The following is an 18,572-nucleotide window of genomic DNA, read 5'->3' as shown; positions in this document are numbered from 1 at the left end:
CATTGGGAAAGTAACACAATAACCTTTCAAATCAAACTAAAATCATGTTAAATGAACAAAGTACCGAACCCCCAAAAATTAGCCAACAGAAAAGTGATAGAAATAGAGCTAGACTTCAACTTCAGATTCCACAGTCCCAAAAGGAAAGGGAAAAAAAAAACAACTTGGGATTCCCTTCCCAAGATAATAGGATCAGGTTCAAATTTGGTTCCATAAAAAATTGTAAGTTACCAAATATACCTTTACGAGGGTGGGCCTTGGTGCAATGGTAAAGGTTGCTCCATTTTGACCAAGTGGTCATGGGTTCAAGTCTGGAAACAGCCTCGTTGTGAAAGCAAGAGTAAACCTGCGTACATTATGACCCTCACCAGATCCCGCAGTGGCAGGAGCCTCGTGCACTGGGTATGCCCTTTACCAAATATACCTTTACAAAACAAAATAACATAATAATTTAAAAATTAGCATAAACTAAATATAAAAAATAATTCGACAACAAATTACCGAAGAAAACTTTTGCACCCATAACTCTATTGCTCTTCAAATCTTACACGATTTCCACTGGGAAAGCTCCAATATGGACCCCACAAAAAATTAACACTTTCCCACCCCACATCAAGAGTTGAGAGATGAAGAATGTTGCCAGCAATGGCAACACTCATGCCTGAAAATCTTGAAAATCATGAATGTGAAATCCGCAATAAATTTAAACTTTTTGGAACTTGTGTGATTTCAGGTTCCAGCTCTGAATCTATGGTGGCATCGATGCTATGGGCTGCATCGGTCGAGGATACAGACGAATCACTCGACACTCCTATGGAGGATTCCAGGGATTCTTCCCAACTTGCCCTTCTGGAGTCTGAGGACCCCTGTGGAACCTCGCACCGAAGTTACCTATGTCGGATTTGCTGCCTGGAGGCTATGTAGAACCTCTCCCTAAATTAAACTTGATGTAAGTATAGTTTAAATGTATTTTTATAGTGTTATGTACGACCAATTAGAGTTATAGGGGTATTTTAGTCAAATTGCCTCTGTGGGACCCACATCCCCAGCGGGGAATCCTGTTCCTAACATTTACCCGTATTCGGATTTCCCCTGATGTCATATGACATCATTCTATGGTTGGAATAGAATAATATGTACGAAATTCTGGTTAAAATCAATTTGAAGAATTAGTTTTAAAAACAGATTTTTAGTTATTAAAAACAAACAAACAACACCTAATTAACCCACTATATATATATATCAACTGATTTGTACTATTTACAAATCATAAGACCAAAGAGAGAGCAGAATCGATTTCAGCCTTGGGAACCTAAAGAGAAGAAGAAGAAGGGAAAGGAGGGCTGCTCCATACGGCTTTGGATTTCTACTTGACCTTGAAGCCCTTAAATCATCTTTGGAGTTTTTGCTGCCCAAATTGAACCTGCCATCGTCTCCTACTACTGCTGAATTCAGTTAAGCCCTAAATTCAGTCTTCCCATCTTCTTCTCCTCTGTGTCTCAGTCTTAAACAAGCCCTACTCCCATGGCTGCCATTAAAACCTTAACACCAAGCTGTGATAATAAGATTTCAGCATGCTAGGAACTGATTTGAGTCAATTTTTACTCAATTATACCTGAAATTCATGGCTGCCTCTCAAATTGAACCCAATTCTGGTTCTATGAACTAGATTATAGAACCCTAATTTTCCAATTTGAGGTTAATTAACCAGAATTCCCTAAATTTATGTTTAATTTTAAAATTGGGCAACCATATAAGCTGACCCACCTTAGATTTAGGTGAAACCATGAAATTAAACTCATGCATGTGAAGATCCATGCTTGATGAGCAAAAGCCCCAATTCTGAGTTTTGAATCGGATGCAGAACCAGGCCCTGAACCGATCGACCGGTTCAGCCTGGGTCTGAATCCAGTTCAACCTTTTTATGGCCATTTTGCCCTCCAATGGTTGGATACTGACCTAGACCTATTCCAGACCTTAATGCTTGTTGTTTGTCTACTATTTAGGACTGTCTCTGCTGTTTTTCTCCTATTGTTGTCTGACCTGTTGGGATCTTGTTGCCTAGGCTAGCCTAACACTTTAGGTAAGGGAATTTGAGTTAATTTCTGCATGTTTGTTATCTTAATTGTTAATTGTTACTTGTTAAGTGTGCCATATCATGCATCATCAATACTATACTGATCATGTAGTTTATTAGCTTTATTTTCTTTGCATTAGACTCCATGTGAAGTAGGCTGCATTGGCATCTTGCATTGCATGATATTTACTGTTATTGTGAATTTATGGATGATGAAGTACGGTACTTTTTATAATTCAGCTATACATGTGCCATCATGAATAGATTGCACTGGGCTAGGTTGTATATCATCACCTAGTACTACGTCCCTTACCAACAGGGGAAGAGGTGTTGGACAACCCGTGGTACAGCCGAAGGATATGCCGGGGTGCCATTTACTGTCCCATGTTTGCGTGTGTACTCCGCTGTGGGAATAAACAGTAGGGGTGATCTTTGGGGGTCTGCTGGTTGGGCTGCCTGGTGACATGCCTGAACTGGTGGGTCCTCATCGTGGTAGAATGGTTTTGCTTGGGTGACCGATGTATGTGTTTCCAGGACTAAGGATAGCATCTATCACAGTAATACTTATACCTCATGAGACTTAGTATCCATGTTAGGAGTATGCTAGACTAGAACATGCATCATAAATTATTGTGCTCTATTTTGCATGCATTTCCTTACTGGGCTCAGTGGAGAGCTCACCCCCGTGGATATCCTTATTGTCTTACAGATGAAGCTACTCTTGTTGCTGCTAGTGTTTCTGTGGGGATTCCTTTTACTCAGGACTCTCCTACTGCTCATGGAGCTGATACTCCTATCCTGGTTGAGCACGATGCTTCGTGTTCCTGTGATGCCTGCACGTTCTCCTGATCCTCCAAAATGATCAGGCTCTTTTTTCCTTTTTTTGTTGTAATACTTTTGTAGTAGTTATTGTATATAGTCTTTTTGAGTTTTGAGTTACATCTTTTGTGAACAACCTTTGTAACTCAGTTGTAATGAAATGTTCATATATATAAATAGCTGTTATCACTAGATCTTCCTTATTACTGTTTACTGCCTTATTTAATTGCGTCCGCTGCATTTAATTCTGTTATTTGTGAATAAGACTTGCGAATAGAGTACTGCACTTGCGATCCTGGTGGGTTGGTTGGGTGTCTGAGACATCCAGTCACACTTGGCCCTTATAAACCGGGCCGAGGTGTGACAATGAAAGATATAAAATTTACTATTAAAAATCTTTTCCTAACCTGCTTGCCCTCCGACTAAAAATGAATGGATAGATGCCACTACAAATGCAACCTTTCAGTTGGATCTGACAGTGTGGCATGGCATGGTTCTATATCAGTCCGAAGTGAATGGGCACCAATACTGAGAAGTCAATCTATTGCATGTCCCATCTTCAATACTATCAGCATTGCTGTTTCTTACCACGATGAAATGACAAAAGTGCAGGGACGTACCACAATCACAAGTAAACATCATCAAAATGCAATGGCATTAGAAAACAAATAAAAGTGAACAAACAAATAACACATTAGAGAGCGACTTGTAAGCCACTAATTCCCACAAGAAAACAAAGGTAATGTAATAATGTATACATCATCAGTCAGTACACAACTAAAACAATGGCAAAACGATGTAGCTGGAAACATCTAGCAAAACAGAGAACTTGATAACAACTGAGGACTACCCAAGCTACACTCTAGTGACACCAAGGTTTAAGGTGGGAAATAGAAGCAAATGCAGTTTCAATTCTGCATTCCCCAAAAAAAAAAAAAAGAGAAAAAAAATCATTGATTATAAGCTGGGACATCTAGCCTCCATAGAATTTACCTTCCTTTCCTAATTTCATCCTTTTTCCCCCTCCTCTTGGGAGGGAAGACTAAGCTTTCCTAATTTCTTCCAGTTACTAAATTTTTAACAACTTCCCACAATCATCCTTCTAAAGATTTGATATTAGTCCAACTTCAACCCAAGCTACGTTAATGGTCTTTACAAATGAGCCTTGTTATATAACTTGGTTCAACCCAAGCTACATGAATGGTCTACTAGACCTATGATGCAAAATAGTTTAAGAATTTTAATCCCTGCAGGATATGGGGCTTATCACAATCCAGTGAAAAGATAGGTAGACAAAATAGCAAGGGGTTGAAAAACAAGATTGGAGAGAGAATTAAGAAAAGTAAGGGAAACCAAATTATAAATGCAGGCAAAGAAGAGGAGGTAGAGTCGAAGTCCACTCTTATGGAAGTTGAGACAACATCATAAGCTAAAAGAAGGGGAGAGAGTGATATTCTGGCAAAAATCGAAGTGCAACTGTGGTGGATCATAGGCAGTAAACTCATGCAGGAAACCAGAACTTGAAAGTTGACTTGCAACGCTAAAGCCCTAGGACCGGACTGTTTTAATTAATAACGAAAATCAGAAGCAAATTCCCTAACTAATAAATTTAAATAATGAAGATACAACTTATCACTTGTGCATCATCTCACATGTGCATTTTAATTTTCTAGTTTTCTTTCTTCAAGCTTTTCAAATGCCACCATTGGCTTGAGTCCCAAAGGCTTAGAAAAATCTATTCCAAAATTACATGGTGGTATTAGGAGAACACCTTCCTCTTCCATCTAGGCATTGGGATTTGAGAATCCATAGATGCCCTCGGATCAATGGAGCTACCTATCTCCACAGTCCAGTCCTAGGGCATTAGCTGTGCAAGTCAACTTTCAAGTTCTGGTTTCCTGCATGAGTTTACTGCCTATGATCCACCACAGTTGCTCTTCGATTTTTGCTAGAAGATCACTCTCTCATCAGCCCCTTTTTTCAGCTTTTGATGTTATCTCAACTTCCATAAGAGTGGAATTTGACTTCATACAGTTTCCATAGCATAACATAGAATATGATCAAATGACATGTTTACAACCACAAGAATGTAGATCCCCTAAGCTTGAAGGGTCTGTGGATGGAGACCTACTTGTTAAGCCAAAAGAGTCAGCTCAATTACTTTCAAGTTCCATTGACAGATTCATACATACATACATACATACTAAAGGAGATTTGGTAGCATTATATGTTGTATCGCATATGTACTGTAAATGGGGAAATAATTCTAGTAGTTTCCCACGCAATATCAACAGTAGAACTAAAAGACAATCTGATCAATACAAGGTAAAAAATGAATAATCCTAGTGAGCTTCTACTTACCTAAAGGATTCAGAAGACAAGATAAAATTGGAAAGTAGCAGCATATCATCAGGGTGAAGGGAAGCTTTTTGTGCACCAACAAGACTGACAACCTGCAATAAAGATCTTGAGGTTATGCGATACTCTAAATCATACTACAAAAACTACAAAGCTCCATGACACGATAAGGTTCGAGATTCAAATACTCAAACTACTGTGATGCAGCTCCAAGAAGGAAGAAGAAGAAGAAGAAGCCCTAAACTTAGGGCTTGAATAGGGAGCCGTAGATTAGGATTATTATTTTCCATACTTAGTTTATTTTCCTGTTTTTAGATTAAACCGGTTTAAAATTGGTTGCATCCAATTGGTTCAATTGGTCTAATTTAAGTGAAGTGTTCCTATTGGTCAATAGGTCTTTATATCCTATTGGCTAGTATGGAATCTTCTTTTAAATTAGTTGTTTTAAGTTAGATTCTTTTATTTTAAATTAGTAGGGGTATCTTAGTCAATTTACTGTTTTAAATTAGTTAAGTTAGATTAAATCTCTCCCTTCCACGATTTTAGAAGGAGGAGACTTTAATTTGTACTAGGATTTGGCCATTGGCCCTTTATTATAAAAGTAGAAATCGTGGGAGGCTCCCCCACATTGAAATTTGAAAAAAATAGACTGTTTCTGCTGCTGCTGTTCTTGCTCCTTTGAGTGTGCATCCTTGTGGATTTCAAGGTGGAAAGGGTGGGTGGATTCCTGCGACTCCTTACGCCGTGACGGCTCGGAGGATCTCTCTCTCTGAAGGTGGTTTCATCCTTCATCATTCAAGCTGCTGCCGGTGGATTCTAGTGGTAAGTTTGAAGTTTAATTCTGTTTTTTTTAATTCCTTCTCCTTCCCCATTCGATCCCTTTATTTTTCTGTTTTTACTTTCATAAACCCTAGCCTGCTGAGTTCTGTCCAGACCTGTTCCTCCATCAGAATTCAATCAAACTTAGGCCATAGCCTCCCTACACCATTATCTACACTCAACCCTAGTTGCTGCCCATAATCAACAGTCAAAACCCTAATTCCCTCTTCTCCATTAAAACCCAAAAAAACCCTGATTTTCTGTCTAGACTTATTCAGCCGACAGAATTCCTTCAAATCACAGCCGAACTTCCATTCCCTTGTCCCTCACACTCGACCTCAAGCCCTGGTTATAAATCCCACTTTAAACCCTAGTTTTGGTAGTTTCCCTAAGTTGTAAAACCCGAAACCCTAATCCTAAATCTGCAGAATTATAAAACCTAATCAAATCCTATTTTTTTTATATCAATTAATCCCCTAGGCCTGCTGATCATTACCATGTATCACATTCATCCATAACCCTAGCCTAAACCCTAGATTTGCCCTAAACAGCCCCGAACTGCCTAGCCAAACCAGCAGCCTTGTTTGGTGATCCTATTACCCTTGTTCCTAGTGGGGCTACTCCTATCTAGGGCTACATTATACTGATATTTAAGGAAATCAGAGGAGCTGATAAGGCTGCAGTCTGGATATTTTGGTGGGTAAAAGTAGATAGATTATGGGATGATTGGTCAAGTTACTGCATGAATACTTCAGCATTCCAATGTCTAGCCTTTCCACTAAGTAGTCAGTTGGCTTAAAAGCATTTTGCAACAAGAAAAGAAATAAATACTAGAATAGTTGAAAAGTAACAAGCAAGGTTACTGAACGAGCAGTAGAGTCACATAAATTGATAGGGGATATAGAGTCATTCTAACAAGAAAGATGCAGTGGAAAAACTACACAATCATCCTCATTGGACTACCTATGATGCTAGTAGATGGTCACATTACCAGTATCCTCCCTTTCTTCACTATTTCATTTCTCAAGATGTACTTACAACTTACAAGTGAAACCATATCCCTTTCCCACCCCCTCCCCCCCCCCCCCCCCCCCAAAAAAAAAAAAAAAACAAAACTATTTTCAACCTTCAAACTATACATGATGTATTCAGCTGTGACAAAAGAGTTGTGTTTGCTCTTGGGAAGCAGGTCCCTATTGCCTCAGATGAGTCAATTGTGAATAAAGGATGAGGAGTCCGTTGATCACCTATTTATTCATTTCTATTTTGTGAAGGAGATATGGTGGCCCACTTCTTCGGGCTTTTTGATGTACGCTGGACAGCTCCTGTAGACGTATCAGATCTGGCTTGATTTTAGGGTTCTATCCCCCTCTCTTGGCTCTAGGGGAATGATCAAGTGGAGACACACCATCATGGAGATCTTATGGAGTTATATAGGAAAAAATAATCCGCTCTTTAGGAAGGAGACGAGAACAGCAAGCAAAGTTAAGACAATAAGGGCTAGGACAGCATATTGGGCTTCTAATCAGGAGAGACCCAAAGGTATTCCTTTTGACTACAAAATATAAGAACAGGGACAGGCGTCAAGATCCAATCTTCATCTGAAGATGTTGAGACACGTATGGAGGGCTCCCTCAATCTCATCTTCAAAATTAACTTAGTGGAAGCAACTGGGGTAATCTAGGTCCATCCAGAATTGGTAGTATCTTCAGAGATCATTCTGGAAGTGCCAGCTTTCGCATGATAGCCATCAGATCATTGCAGGTGACAAGGCACTAGTGATAAAATGGTTGTTCACCGATGTAGAGGTTCCGAGGAAGCTAGCACATCTGACCCAAAGAGTGAAGACAGTATGCAATCAGGAGAAAACCTCATCCTCTAGGAAGCCTACAAGTGCAAACTCCTTGGTGCATCATACAGAGAAGGGGTCAGGAGAGAGATTATACACAGGGCCCTATCCAATTGTGCAGTGATGGTTTTTTCTTTTTTTCCTTTTTCCATTTTGCTTCTGGCCTTTTAGAGGGCAAGTTTTAGTGTATGATGCATATCTTCAATGCCCATATGTACCTCACTATTCTTTGTACAGCATTCATGACAATATGCCAATCGAAATTTTTGTTCTACGAAAAAATAATAAGAAATTGAATCTATTTCAGCAACATCTATAATTTTAAGCTGCATGATGCAAAATGGATATTCTAACTGTATGTATGGTAGAACTCTAGCTTCAAATTTATGAAAATACTATTATAATTGAATCAGACAAAAGCATGTGCTACTGTAATGGTCAAATCTCTAGCTTCAAACTGACAAACTGTAGAGTCCAACATAGTTTGACTCCGGATTTTGAATTCCCAAGACAGGGTAAACCATGAAATGCCATCTCTTATGGGTTTCAAATGATTGTCTCCAGCATTGAAGTATAAAGACAAACCTTGTGCTTACACATCAATATTGCAAAAAGGACCCCAGATTCAGCAACATCTTGCAGTATAGCACCAGCCGCTTGCCTTGTTGGGTATGCAAGAGGGAGGCAAGTATAAGCATGAAGAAAAGTAGCAGGGTTCCTAAAATCAAATAGAGGAAATTAAGTACACAATACATTTTTAGAGTCACCTGAAATATGGATTTAATAAATCACAGTTTCTGTATTCCCACACCGACCTATGAGCTACAAATCAATAGCTGATTTTCAATTCACAGACAATTCACATACTGGAGTGACTTTGTCAAACCAAGTCATTAGTACACTTTCTATGATGGAAGACCCAATATCATTTACAACAAAAATTAATGAATTGAACAAACTAGACTAGCATAACAAATTGACCTTTTTAACCTAGGAATAAACTTCAGCATGAAAGAAATCAAACTAAGAACATGTGAACAGTGTAACAAGATCTTCCAAAATCCTTTTTTTTGGGGGGGGGGGGGGGGGAGGGGTAACAAAATGTATGGTTCTAGACAGATTTCGTTGGCAATGGTGTACGCAAGACCTGCAAGAATTGGTACCAGAGCAGAAAGACCATAAAAACTGTGTTACCACTCTGCCCCCTTCTAGCTGGACCACTAGAAAAGAAATGTCTCCCCTATTTACTAGCTCATCCAAAGATTCCCTATTTTGCAGGTCCAGGCAGCATCAATTCATGCTGCTGAGCCCAACTATGTTGTATTATCGTCAATAAGAGAAATGTCTCCACTAACAACTCCAATTCTAAATCTACAAGCTCAAAACTCATCCTAGATTACTCATTTAGCATGTCCACACTCCACAAAGCATAAATTCACGCTGCTTTGTTTGATAAGACTATGATGGTGATGGTGACAGTGATAGTTATAATGATTTATCAAAAAAAAAATATTGATGATGATGACAGGGGATAAAGTATCGGTGTGTATCGTACCGTATCGGCCGATACGTCTCAGTATCGGTCGGTGACGATACGATACATACTGATACGTATCTATTTCCTTAAAAAAAAACAATGTATCGATATGTATCGATCGATACATGTCGATACAATACGATACGGTCGATACGTATCGATACAACCGATACGAACTGTTTTCAAATTTTTATCAGTTTTTAAAATGTATCGGTCAATAAATATTGATACGTATCACGTACCGATATGTATCGGTCAATACATATCGATACGTATCGATACACAAGCCTTTTTCATATTTTACACCAAACACGAACCAGAACCCCCAAAATATGTCGGGTCGGGTCGGACAAAATAAATCTCAACTTTTTCTCCCTTCGGGTCGTGCCACAAAATATGTCGGGTCGGGTCGGGCCCACATCGCACTCGAGTCCTTGGAATACAAGACATACTCAACACTTGAAAGGGAAAAGGTAGTTTTTTTTTCAAAAAACTTGATCTTTTGCTTCAAATCTTGCATTGTAGTTCCTTTTTTTTTTTTGTTATGATTCAAGGAGAATAGGTTCAACTAACTATTAGATGCATGCTTTGTATACATTTGCAAAGATGAACTCAAATCCACCATTTTTCACCCAAAACCGAAAAATGGCTTCCTTAAGGGTCAGTATTGTGCTTATGTTCGGCCAGTACACAACATCATCCTAGTTGTTCTTATTCTTGAAGACCCTTACAGACATGAGTTTGATCCACCCCGACATTCTTCATGGCAATAAAGTGACTCTGCATTTAAGAAATCTCATCTTTTATAACAATTTAGAAGTGCCGCACTTGTTTGGTTATACATTATTCACAATTCTTAGTGTATATGCATGATATATGACATATATTGCTTGTTTATATTGTTTTTTGTGTCCAAAAATATATTTCCAAGTGTATTTTGATCATTTTCATGCGTTTCTGCACCAATCGATACGTATCTCCGATACGATACGATACGATACGATATGATGCGATACATCTAAAATCGTCCAACCGATACGATACCCGATACCGATACTTTAAACCTTGGATGATGGTACTTTTACCAATACAGGACACTAGAAACAATTAACCTTTCAATAATCCAAAAAATGAAACAGTTACTTTCATGACCAGGTACAATGCCAGAAAGTAAAAGAGATCTTAAAAAATAGATGAATAAGTTAATTTTCGGATTTCTATTCAAATGTAGGCAGGGAAGGAGATGAGGAAATGACCAGCTGAAGGAATGAATCAGTGATGAGAAAACAGCCTCTGTCCCTCCAAGCAAGGGTGTCATATTGAATTTTGGGTTCTTCTCAAAGCATCTGTTTACTGACTTCGTCAAAATAAGTATCATCTGCATCCATACAATCATAACACCAGTTTAGAGAGTGAAAAAGGGAAACGAACTCGGTGAAAAGAAAACATTATTGCAATGTGATAGCATACTTAAACAGTGATAAAATTAACCGAAAATATAACAAGGGACCAGGGTTCCTATATGCCCATTTGTAGGAATTCTTTCCCACATGCCCACTGAAGACGATGACAAGAGCTGCCTGGTAAATGGCCAAACTTTTAGTGCAAATGTTTCTCATATCATCCCGCAGTCATGTGTTAGATTTTGGATCGACTGCTCAAACATAGGCATCATTCAAAAAAAAGGGGAAAACTGGTCATTTGGTTGAGATGGGCCACCGAATTTGATATGTAACCTATCCAAGGAGTTTACATTCATCCACTTGTCATGTGAGAAAAACTTAGTGGGCTTACAGGAATGGGTTCCTACAATGGTCGCATAAGAACCCTTCATTCACATTATAAGTAAAAAGAACACAGTTCAGCAATTTATCCCCAGTTAAACATTCACTTGAGAAATCTTGAGAGGATAGCAATGCTACCTGACCATATATAAGATCCAATTGCCCCTTTAATGCTTCATATGGTTCTTCAGTACAACTTATGCAGACTAAGTAAATTGGTCCCTTGACAAGAAAAACCACCTGAACACAAAGCAATTTCCAGTGAACCAACAATAACAATGATCCATACTCTAGGGCCCCACATTTTCCCCTATAGTGTTTTTTTTCCGTTCTTTCCAGGTGCTAGGCATTGCATTTTTCCAATACACATCAAAGAAAACACAGCATAAATTAGCAACATACACTCCAGATAAAAAACAGTAATCATTCTTTTTTTTTAGAGGGGAGCAGAATAAGCATTTTGCTGGGGATCCCCAGCTCTAAACACGAACATCAAAGCAAACACAGCAAAAATTAGCAACATACACTCTCAGATAAAGAACAGTAAACATCATTGATGCAGTTCTCAGCAAGGGGGAAGAAGTGCAGTTCTTGTGGCAGGAGGAGATACAGCCCTTTGTGGCTTGCCGTTCTTAAAACTGAACCAGTTCAGTAGTTGAGTAATTACACGTGTACCAGTTATATTTCCCAGAATTTTAGGAGCTTCTCTTCAGTCCTTGATTAGGAAACACTCCTTATCTTACGCAAGGAATCTCTTTTGTCTCTTTTTTATTTCTTTTAAGTTTCCTTTTAGTTTAAACCCTGTCCATGCAGGGAAAAGTCTAGGCAGCTTCTATTATCATGTTCTTACTCTTCTATTTAAGACATTGTAATGGCTGAGAGCCATACATGTTGAGTATTTAACTGATTGCTTCAGACTTGTTTTGATCAGCGGTGATGCTGTCCCTTGGATCGTGTGTAGGTCATTCCCCTTCTTTTTCTTCTTATTTTATTCCTTGCACAGGCATCTTATTCCTGGATGATTATTATAGCATATTCCTTCTTTTTTTCTCTATATTCTTCTTCTTATTTTATCCTTGCAGCAGCATCTTGTTTCGGGTATTTCTTATCTGTTCTTAAATTCCAGATCTGAATATTCATACCTAACATATGCTATCCTGTTTCAATTTTCATTCCTGATTTTTCTCCTGTTTTACTGCCTATCGGATGACTCACTAAGCGGTTTGGTTTCAATAAGTTATTCCCGTTGGTTTCAAGAATCGAATTTTCCGAATGATTATTATGTAACTTTAAATCTGACCATTGGATGAGTATCAAACTTTGAAGGGCTATTCTTCAATTCAAAGTTGACCTACGACAAGAATCTGAGACTGGTCAACAGTTCTGAGGAATCCTAAAAAAATAGGATCTCAATATCTAGTGCTGTTGTTGGACCATAAGTCCATATCCAGCTGCTGGATTCTTCTTAAACTCAGAGGGTTACACGAGCAGAAGTTCATAGAGTGATCATAGTCCTTGATTTGGTAGTACTGAAGTTTCCCTAAATTTGGTCCCTTAACTGTTTCCTGCGATCCTATCCTGTGGTTAGCATCTGAAACCTGTTATCAGGTTATATCAGGTTGCATCAATCATTCTCTTTTCTTTTCTTCTTTTTTTCCCCTTTTTTTAGGTGGGAGTGCCAAAGAATTTTACTGCGGATCTCCAGCCCCAATCAAGAAGCCACGAATGTAGTGAACAAACAGTAACATCAGAACTGATGAAGTAAATAGATGGCTCATTACAAGGATGAGATCTAATGGCACCCTGCTTTGTTCAGTCATGTCACATGTGCCAAAGAGTAGGCAACTGGAATAAGATGTATATAGAGCCAATTGATCATGCTTTTGTCCAATCAGTAGAGATAACCTCCAAGGCCACTATAATCATTATACAACCAACCAGCCACTGTTGAAAAACCTCCCTCCATAATTTATCTGCAGGACTGTAACCAGTCTAGCCCAAAAATTGTCCCACCAGCTCCTGGTATCAGCAAGCTAATCTGGGCAGGGCCTGGTCTATATTTTGAAGCCTCAAGTGTTATGGGCTGGCTCCAGACATTCCTTGGTTCTGCCCAAGCCCCCAGTATTAAAAAATCTCCCTCCACCACTAATCTGCGGGGTTTTCCCCAGTCCAGCCAAAAATTATCCCACCCAGACCAAGTGAACAAGTAGGTCATCCCCCCAATGAAAAAGACTAACCAAAAAATCTGGCTATCTGAAGAACAAATGAAGATGCACATTTAAATTTAAGATAAACAAGTATACCTGGTGTTTCCCTGCCCTTACAAATTTGACATGATCTCCCCTAAAATTAAATTAACAAAGAGAACAATCAATTTTCCTCTTTAAGTGTATCGTCAACATGAAGAGTATACCTAAGATAACTATACTTATGGACACATACCCATTCTCCACAAAGGAAATGATAGCTTGCAAGGTTGCCGAAAATCCTGCAAGCTTGTATTCATCTCCATACCTAAAGTGATTTTTCATAGAAAATTTATTAAAATATAAAGACAATGAAGCACAAAGACTTACACCAGTACAGGTATTGAAAAGTTTAGACTTTTTCAGCAGCTAAGACAGACCTGGAGTATATTGGCTTGCCAGAGTGACTTAGAACAAAAAAATGCTTTTTCCTTTTTCTCCAAGAAATTGAAGCATCATCCTGCACTTCATTTATAAATGAAAACATTGATGAGGTAGCTCAAACCTTAGGAGAGTTGAATTAGCCATGGCAGTAATATAGGAGTGGCATTTCAATGGAACAGAACCCTTGAAAAAATATCTAAATTCAAAATGACAGATATCTCAGTCAAGTAGCAACCCCTACTGTCATAAAAAATAGGCCGTCAAATGCACCACCACCTTAATTATGATCATTCATGCCATAAGTTAGGGTAAACAATAGTTATGGAAAATGACATCAACAGGAGGGCCATGTAAGGATCTCCAAACTGCTAAAGTAAGCACGAATTAGAGATGAAAATGCTTTGTAGAAGAATTCATTCCATCGAGGTCCAAGGTCAAAATGCACACATCAATGGATGAACCAGGATATGCATTAAAAAAAAAACAGCACAATTAGTAAAGCTGTTTGCTAAGTAGCCAAACTTTGAACTGTTCCAGTGATGTAGGATGCGTTCAAATAAATCCTAATCCAAGGGCAGAATGGGCAAACAATAATTCAACAGTAGATCTTTTTTTTTTTGGTAAAATAATTCAACAGTAGATCAAGTAATAATCACAATGCAACATTCACAATCACAGAATTATGAAGGGTTATCCAAATTTATTGAATCGTCTTATAAGTAACAAAAATTTCGAGGCAAAAATTGATTAATATAAATAAATAAGCCATCACTCTCTAAAAATTGAGCATAACATGTAGTTCTCCTTTTGACCTAAATTTTAAGCCTCAAAATAGACTTAGTCTAAATGGAGGCAATGGCTATGATGATGCAGGTCAATTGACAAAACTAGCAGTTAAGGAGCCTACTAGGAATGCTGTAAACAAAATTGTAGAAAATTGAAGATGAAAGAGAAATAGACAAGTGGTTGTTTATGTGATCGGGCTTAACCATCAACTACCATTCAAATCAAAACTCAACCATAAATAAAATCCCATGAAGGTGAATAGAATTTCAAGAAACATGATGTTTCCCTTTTTCTTTTCTTTTTTCTGTAAGTTCTAAATTACATGCCTATTTATTGCCCTAGGTTGCCTTCTTTAAATTCTAGTCAAACTCAAAAAATCCCTAAAAGAACAAGTTCTCAGACATAGACTTTATAAACACTTATCATTAGATATCCCAGCCCTACTTGAAGAAATAGAACCAAAAATAATAAAAATTTATATATACAGAAAGAAACTAAAAATTGTTTTAAAAAAAAAAACTCATTCTAATAACAATAAAACTGGAGTTAGTGTAAATAGTAAATCGCATAGTACTAATAATAGTAAAATTCATAATAAACTAAAAAGTTAAAACTATTAAATATAGTAAATTGACAATATCAAAGTAAAAAGATGCTCCTGCCTGTGAATTACAGAGACCCATGAAATTCTAAAAATCGAGGTTAAGAAACATGTTTTGGGACCGAAAATGGGATATCACAAGAACTACACAATTTCTGGCTGCGAAAACCACAATTAATCTTCTCCACGGATCCAGAAATAAAAGCCATCAAAGAGAGGGATATGCATAGCTTACTACAGATTCTTTATTCCATAACCAAACAAATAAGAAATAGAGTGTTTATACTGGCTCTTCATTTCGTACTCCAACTATGAATGACTCTGTCAAATTCTTACTTCTAGGCATGGAAAAACCACTCTACGACCCCAACTACAATTTTAGCACCGTCATTAGTGGTTAGACCTCTTTACACAAAACCAATAAAAGTAGAAACTTAAAGGGTGCACTTTATTGTCACCAAAGTGGTGAAGTTAGAAGTTTTATGCCCCTTGTCTTATTCCCAAAAGTTATTTAAGTCAGGGATAAAAAATGATTTTCAAAATAATTTGAAAGTGACTTATAATTATATGTCATTTTCAAAAACTGTCATTGTCCATGTGAAATGATAGGATTAACCTCATTTGGAGGGGGGAAAAAAAAGTGCGCAATACAAAAAGGGCAAAAAAGTAAGGTTCCAACTTCTTTTCCACCCATTTTGGCTATAACAAGATTTTCCCAAACTTAAAAGGGAAAAATACTAAAATAAATTCCTAATCAAATTATACTTCCTAAAATAGAAACCCCATCACAAACTGAGGCCTTATAGATAAATTAATCATGAATGTCAGAATATAGTTCTGAATTGCAAGATCTTAGTCCCCTTAGAAAGATGACTGAATAAGTTTTCAAGTGGACAAACTCACATTAAGTGGTCAAGTTTTAAACCTTCAAAAATAGCCTCCAGAACAGTGATAGATAGAACCATTGTAATAAAGCTCCGAAGGGAGGGGGAAAAAAAACATCATCCCACAAATTCATGCCTTCTTTTAATTAAATATGGACTTCTTGGGAGAATAAACATCATGGAAACTACTATATGCCCATATTTTTTTGTGTGCGATAGATAAAAACATGCTCATAAAATAATCCAACACCAAGGCTTTTCATTTTCTACATTAATGAAGCGTCATGACGTCTGATACACTTAGATGGAGGAACCAGAATACAACTCCAAGTGACTCCCAAGTCTAGGTAATTCAACATCTTTTGATAGTTAGATTGTCAAAGGACCTCAAAGGAGAGAGAGAAATTTACTTTCATCATAGTCCAGGGTAATCAAGATGAACATCTAATTCATAGTCCAGGTTAATCAAGATGGACGTCTAATGCATAATCCAGGTTAATCAAGATGGACGTCTAAAATTTTGCATGAACCAACTATGCAAGTATAGAAACCATCTATAGAGTTCTCTCAAACTTCTTACGTGATCCAACCAACTCACGCATAAACTATTTTTCAATGCTAATAGCATATATACCTCTCCACAACCAGAAAAATATAAAGCACAAGGGAAAAATCATCTCCCTAAGCATATAAAAAAAATTTCTTAAACTGGAAAGCTGTTACGTGCAAGGGTAACCGAAAGAGAAATAATAGGGAGAGAGAGAATAGGGATTGCTTTACGGACGAAGCAAGGGCGTCTGGCTTGGGTGAGGAAGCCTACCTCATCTCTAAGAGATAATTAGGGGATTCAATAGGTCTATCTCCTATTCATCATACGTAGGCTATTTAAATATTATAATGCTGAGGTAACTCCTACTAATTAGCAACTTCTAATAACTAAAATAGAGTTCTAACTAAACCCACTATTCCCTTATCCCATACAAATAATAGATAATTCATAACCTCTACCACGTTCCTTCAGCCACGTAGATCGTAACATTCCATCCCCCTTGGAATTGTCCTTGTCCTCAAGGACAATAAAATTAAGAAAAATAAGGGTTCACCGGGATCTCATATCGTACGGCATGATATCACCTTTTTTTGTTGAAGCGCCTAATTTGCATTGCTTCTTCGTCGCCGTCTTTGTCTGCTTCAGGTGTACTATTGTTGTTGCTTCGGTTGGGAGCATGATGTAGATCACAAGTCCATTTGTACCTACAGGAACAAGCCCAAAACCAGCCCAGCAAGGTTGTGGATTCGACTGCAGTGAGATGCAGCCTAGTCTGATGATGTGGCAAGTTTTTGTTGGTTCGATGGAACATCAACTAAGGCAGCCTCAGCCTAGAGTGGAGCATGAAGAAGTTAAATGACCAAAACATTGTTCACGGCACTATTCACGTGAACAGTGTCACAGCCCATATTTGCCTTGTGTGAGGATGCTTTTTTAGATTTTGTGGGCCCATCAAGTGGAGAAAGATTCTCTCTCAATGCTGTCATACTTTAGTTTCTATTTTTGTTTCCTTGCTTGATTAGAAGGCTGGATCTATAAATCCTTAGTAGTTTCTATTTTTCATTAGTTGCTATTTTCCTACCTTCTATTTTGTAAGCTTGCCTAAGCTATTAATAGGCCCCCTATTGTAAGGAAGGATCAGATTTGGAGAAAATAATGCTTAGGCCTTGTTGCCATCGGTTATGGGAGAAATTCCATGTTTCAACAGCTGGGATAGTTGTGGGTGAGAAACCCAGACTGAGACAGCCATTCCCCTACCCCCCCCCCCCTTTTCTCTTCTTTATCTTCTTCTCCTTTATGTTCTCCATTCATATGCAATAGAAAAAAAAAAAAAAGAGTTTTAGTTATTTAATTTGTTCCTTATCGTGTTGATCCTGGCTGCAATCGATCCCCCGCTAATTTCCTTGGTTCGGGTCAACTTTGCATTAGAGCAACTCAGTTGCATTGGCTACCCCCACTTTTTTCGGGTGCAATGTTACGATCTCCATGGCTGAAGGAACGTGGTAGGGGTTATGAATTAGTTATTATTTGTATGCAATAAGGGAGTAATTTGTTTAGGTACAACTCTATTAAGGGAAGTGGGTTTAGTTATTAGAAGTTGTTAATTAGTAGGAGTTATCTTGGCATTGTAATATTTAAATAGCCTATGTATGATGAATAGAAGATAGACTATTGAATCCCCTAATTTATCTTTTAGAGATGAGGTAGGCTTCCTCACCCAAGTCAGACGCTCTTGCTTCGTCCGTAAAGCTCTCTCTTTCGGTTATTCCTTGCACATAACAAATGGTATCAGAGTCAGGCACCACGTCACGGGTTCGAGTCACGAAAAGGGCCATCTAGGAGAGAGCTACCTAGAGTAGAGTGAAAACCGTCAAGATA

General features: G+C 38.0%; 1 protein-coding gene across 3 annotated transcripts in view; it reads right to left on the bottom strand.

Moving 5' to 3' along the window:
• The window catches only part of LOC122668276 (vacuolar fusion protein MON1 homolog), a 35,516-nt gene that overhangs the window by 15,601 nt on the left and 1,343 nt on the right, over positions 1 to 18,572 (bottom strand). For 2 of the 3 annotated variants that reach the window (XM_043864864.1, XM_043864877.1), the window contains 7 exons: positions 13,870 to 13,949; positions 13,686 to 13,757; positions 13,547 to 13,586; positions 11,382 to 11,483; positions 10,716 to 10,837; positions 8,508 to 8,640; positions 5,258 to 5,349 (listed from right to left, as the gene is read on the bottom strand). In XM_043864864.1, coding sequence (XP_043720799.1) covers positions 5,258 to 5,349; positions 8,508 to 8,640; positions 10,716 to 10,837; positions 11,382 to 11,483; positions 13,547 to 13,586; positions 13,686 to 13,757; positions 13,870 to 13,949 — 641 coding nt within the window. The remainder of the gene's footprint in view (positions 1 to 5,257; positions 5,350 to 8,507; positions 8,641 to 10,715; positions 10,838 to 11,381; positions 11,484 to 13,546; positions 13,587 to 13,685; positions 13,758 to 13,869; positions 13,950 to 18,572) is intronic. The other variant, XM_043864871.1, reaches the window with a different exon arrangement.

The sequence above is a fragment of the Telopea speciosissima genome, chromosome 1 (assembly GCF_018873765.1).
Source record: "Telopea speciosissima isolate NSW1024214 ecotype Mountain lineage chromosome 1, Tspe_v1, whole genome shotgun sequence".
In the NCBI taxonomy this organism is placed as follows: Eukaryota; Viridiplantae; Streptophyta; class Magnoliopsida; order Proteales; family Proteaceae; genus Telopea; species Telopea speciosissima.
This window is presented reverse-complemented; position numbering and strand designations above follow the sequence as displayed.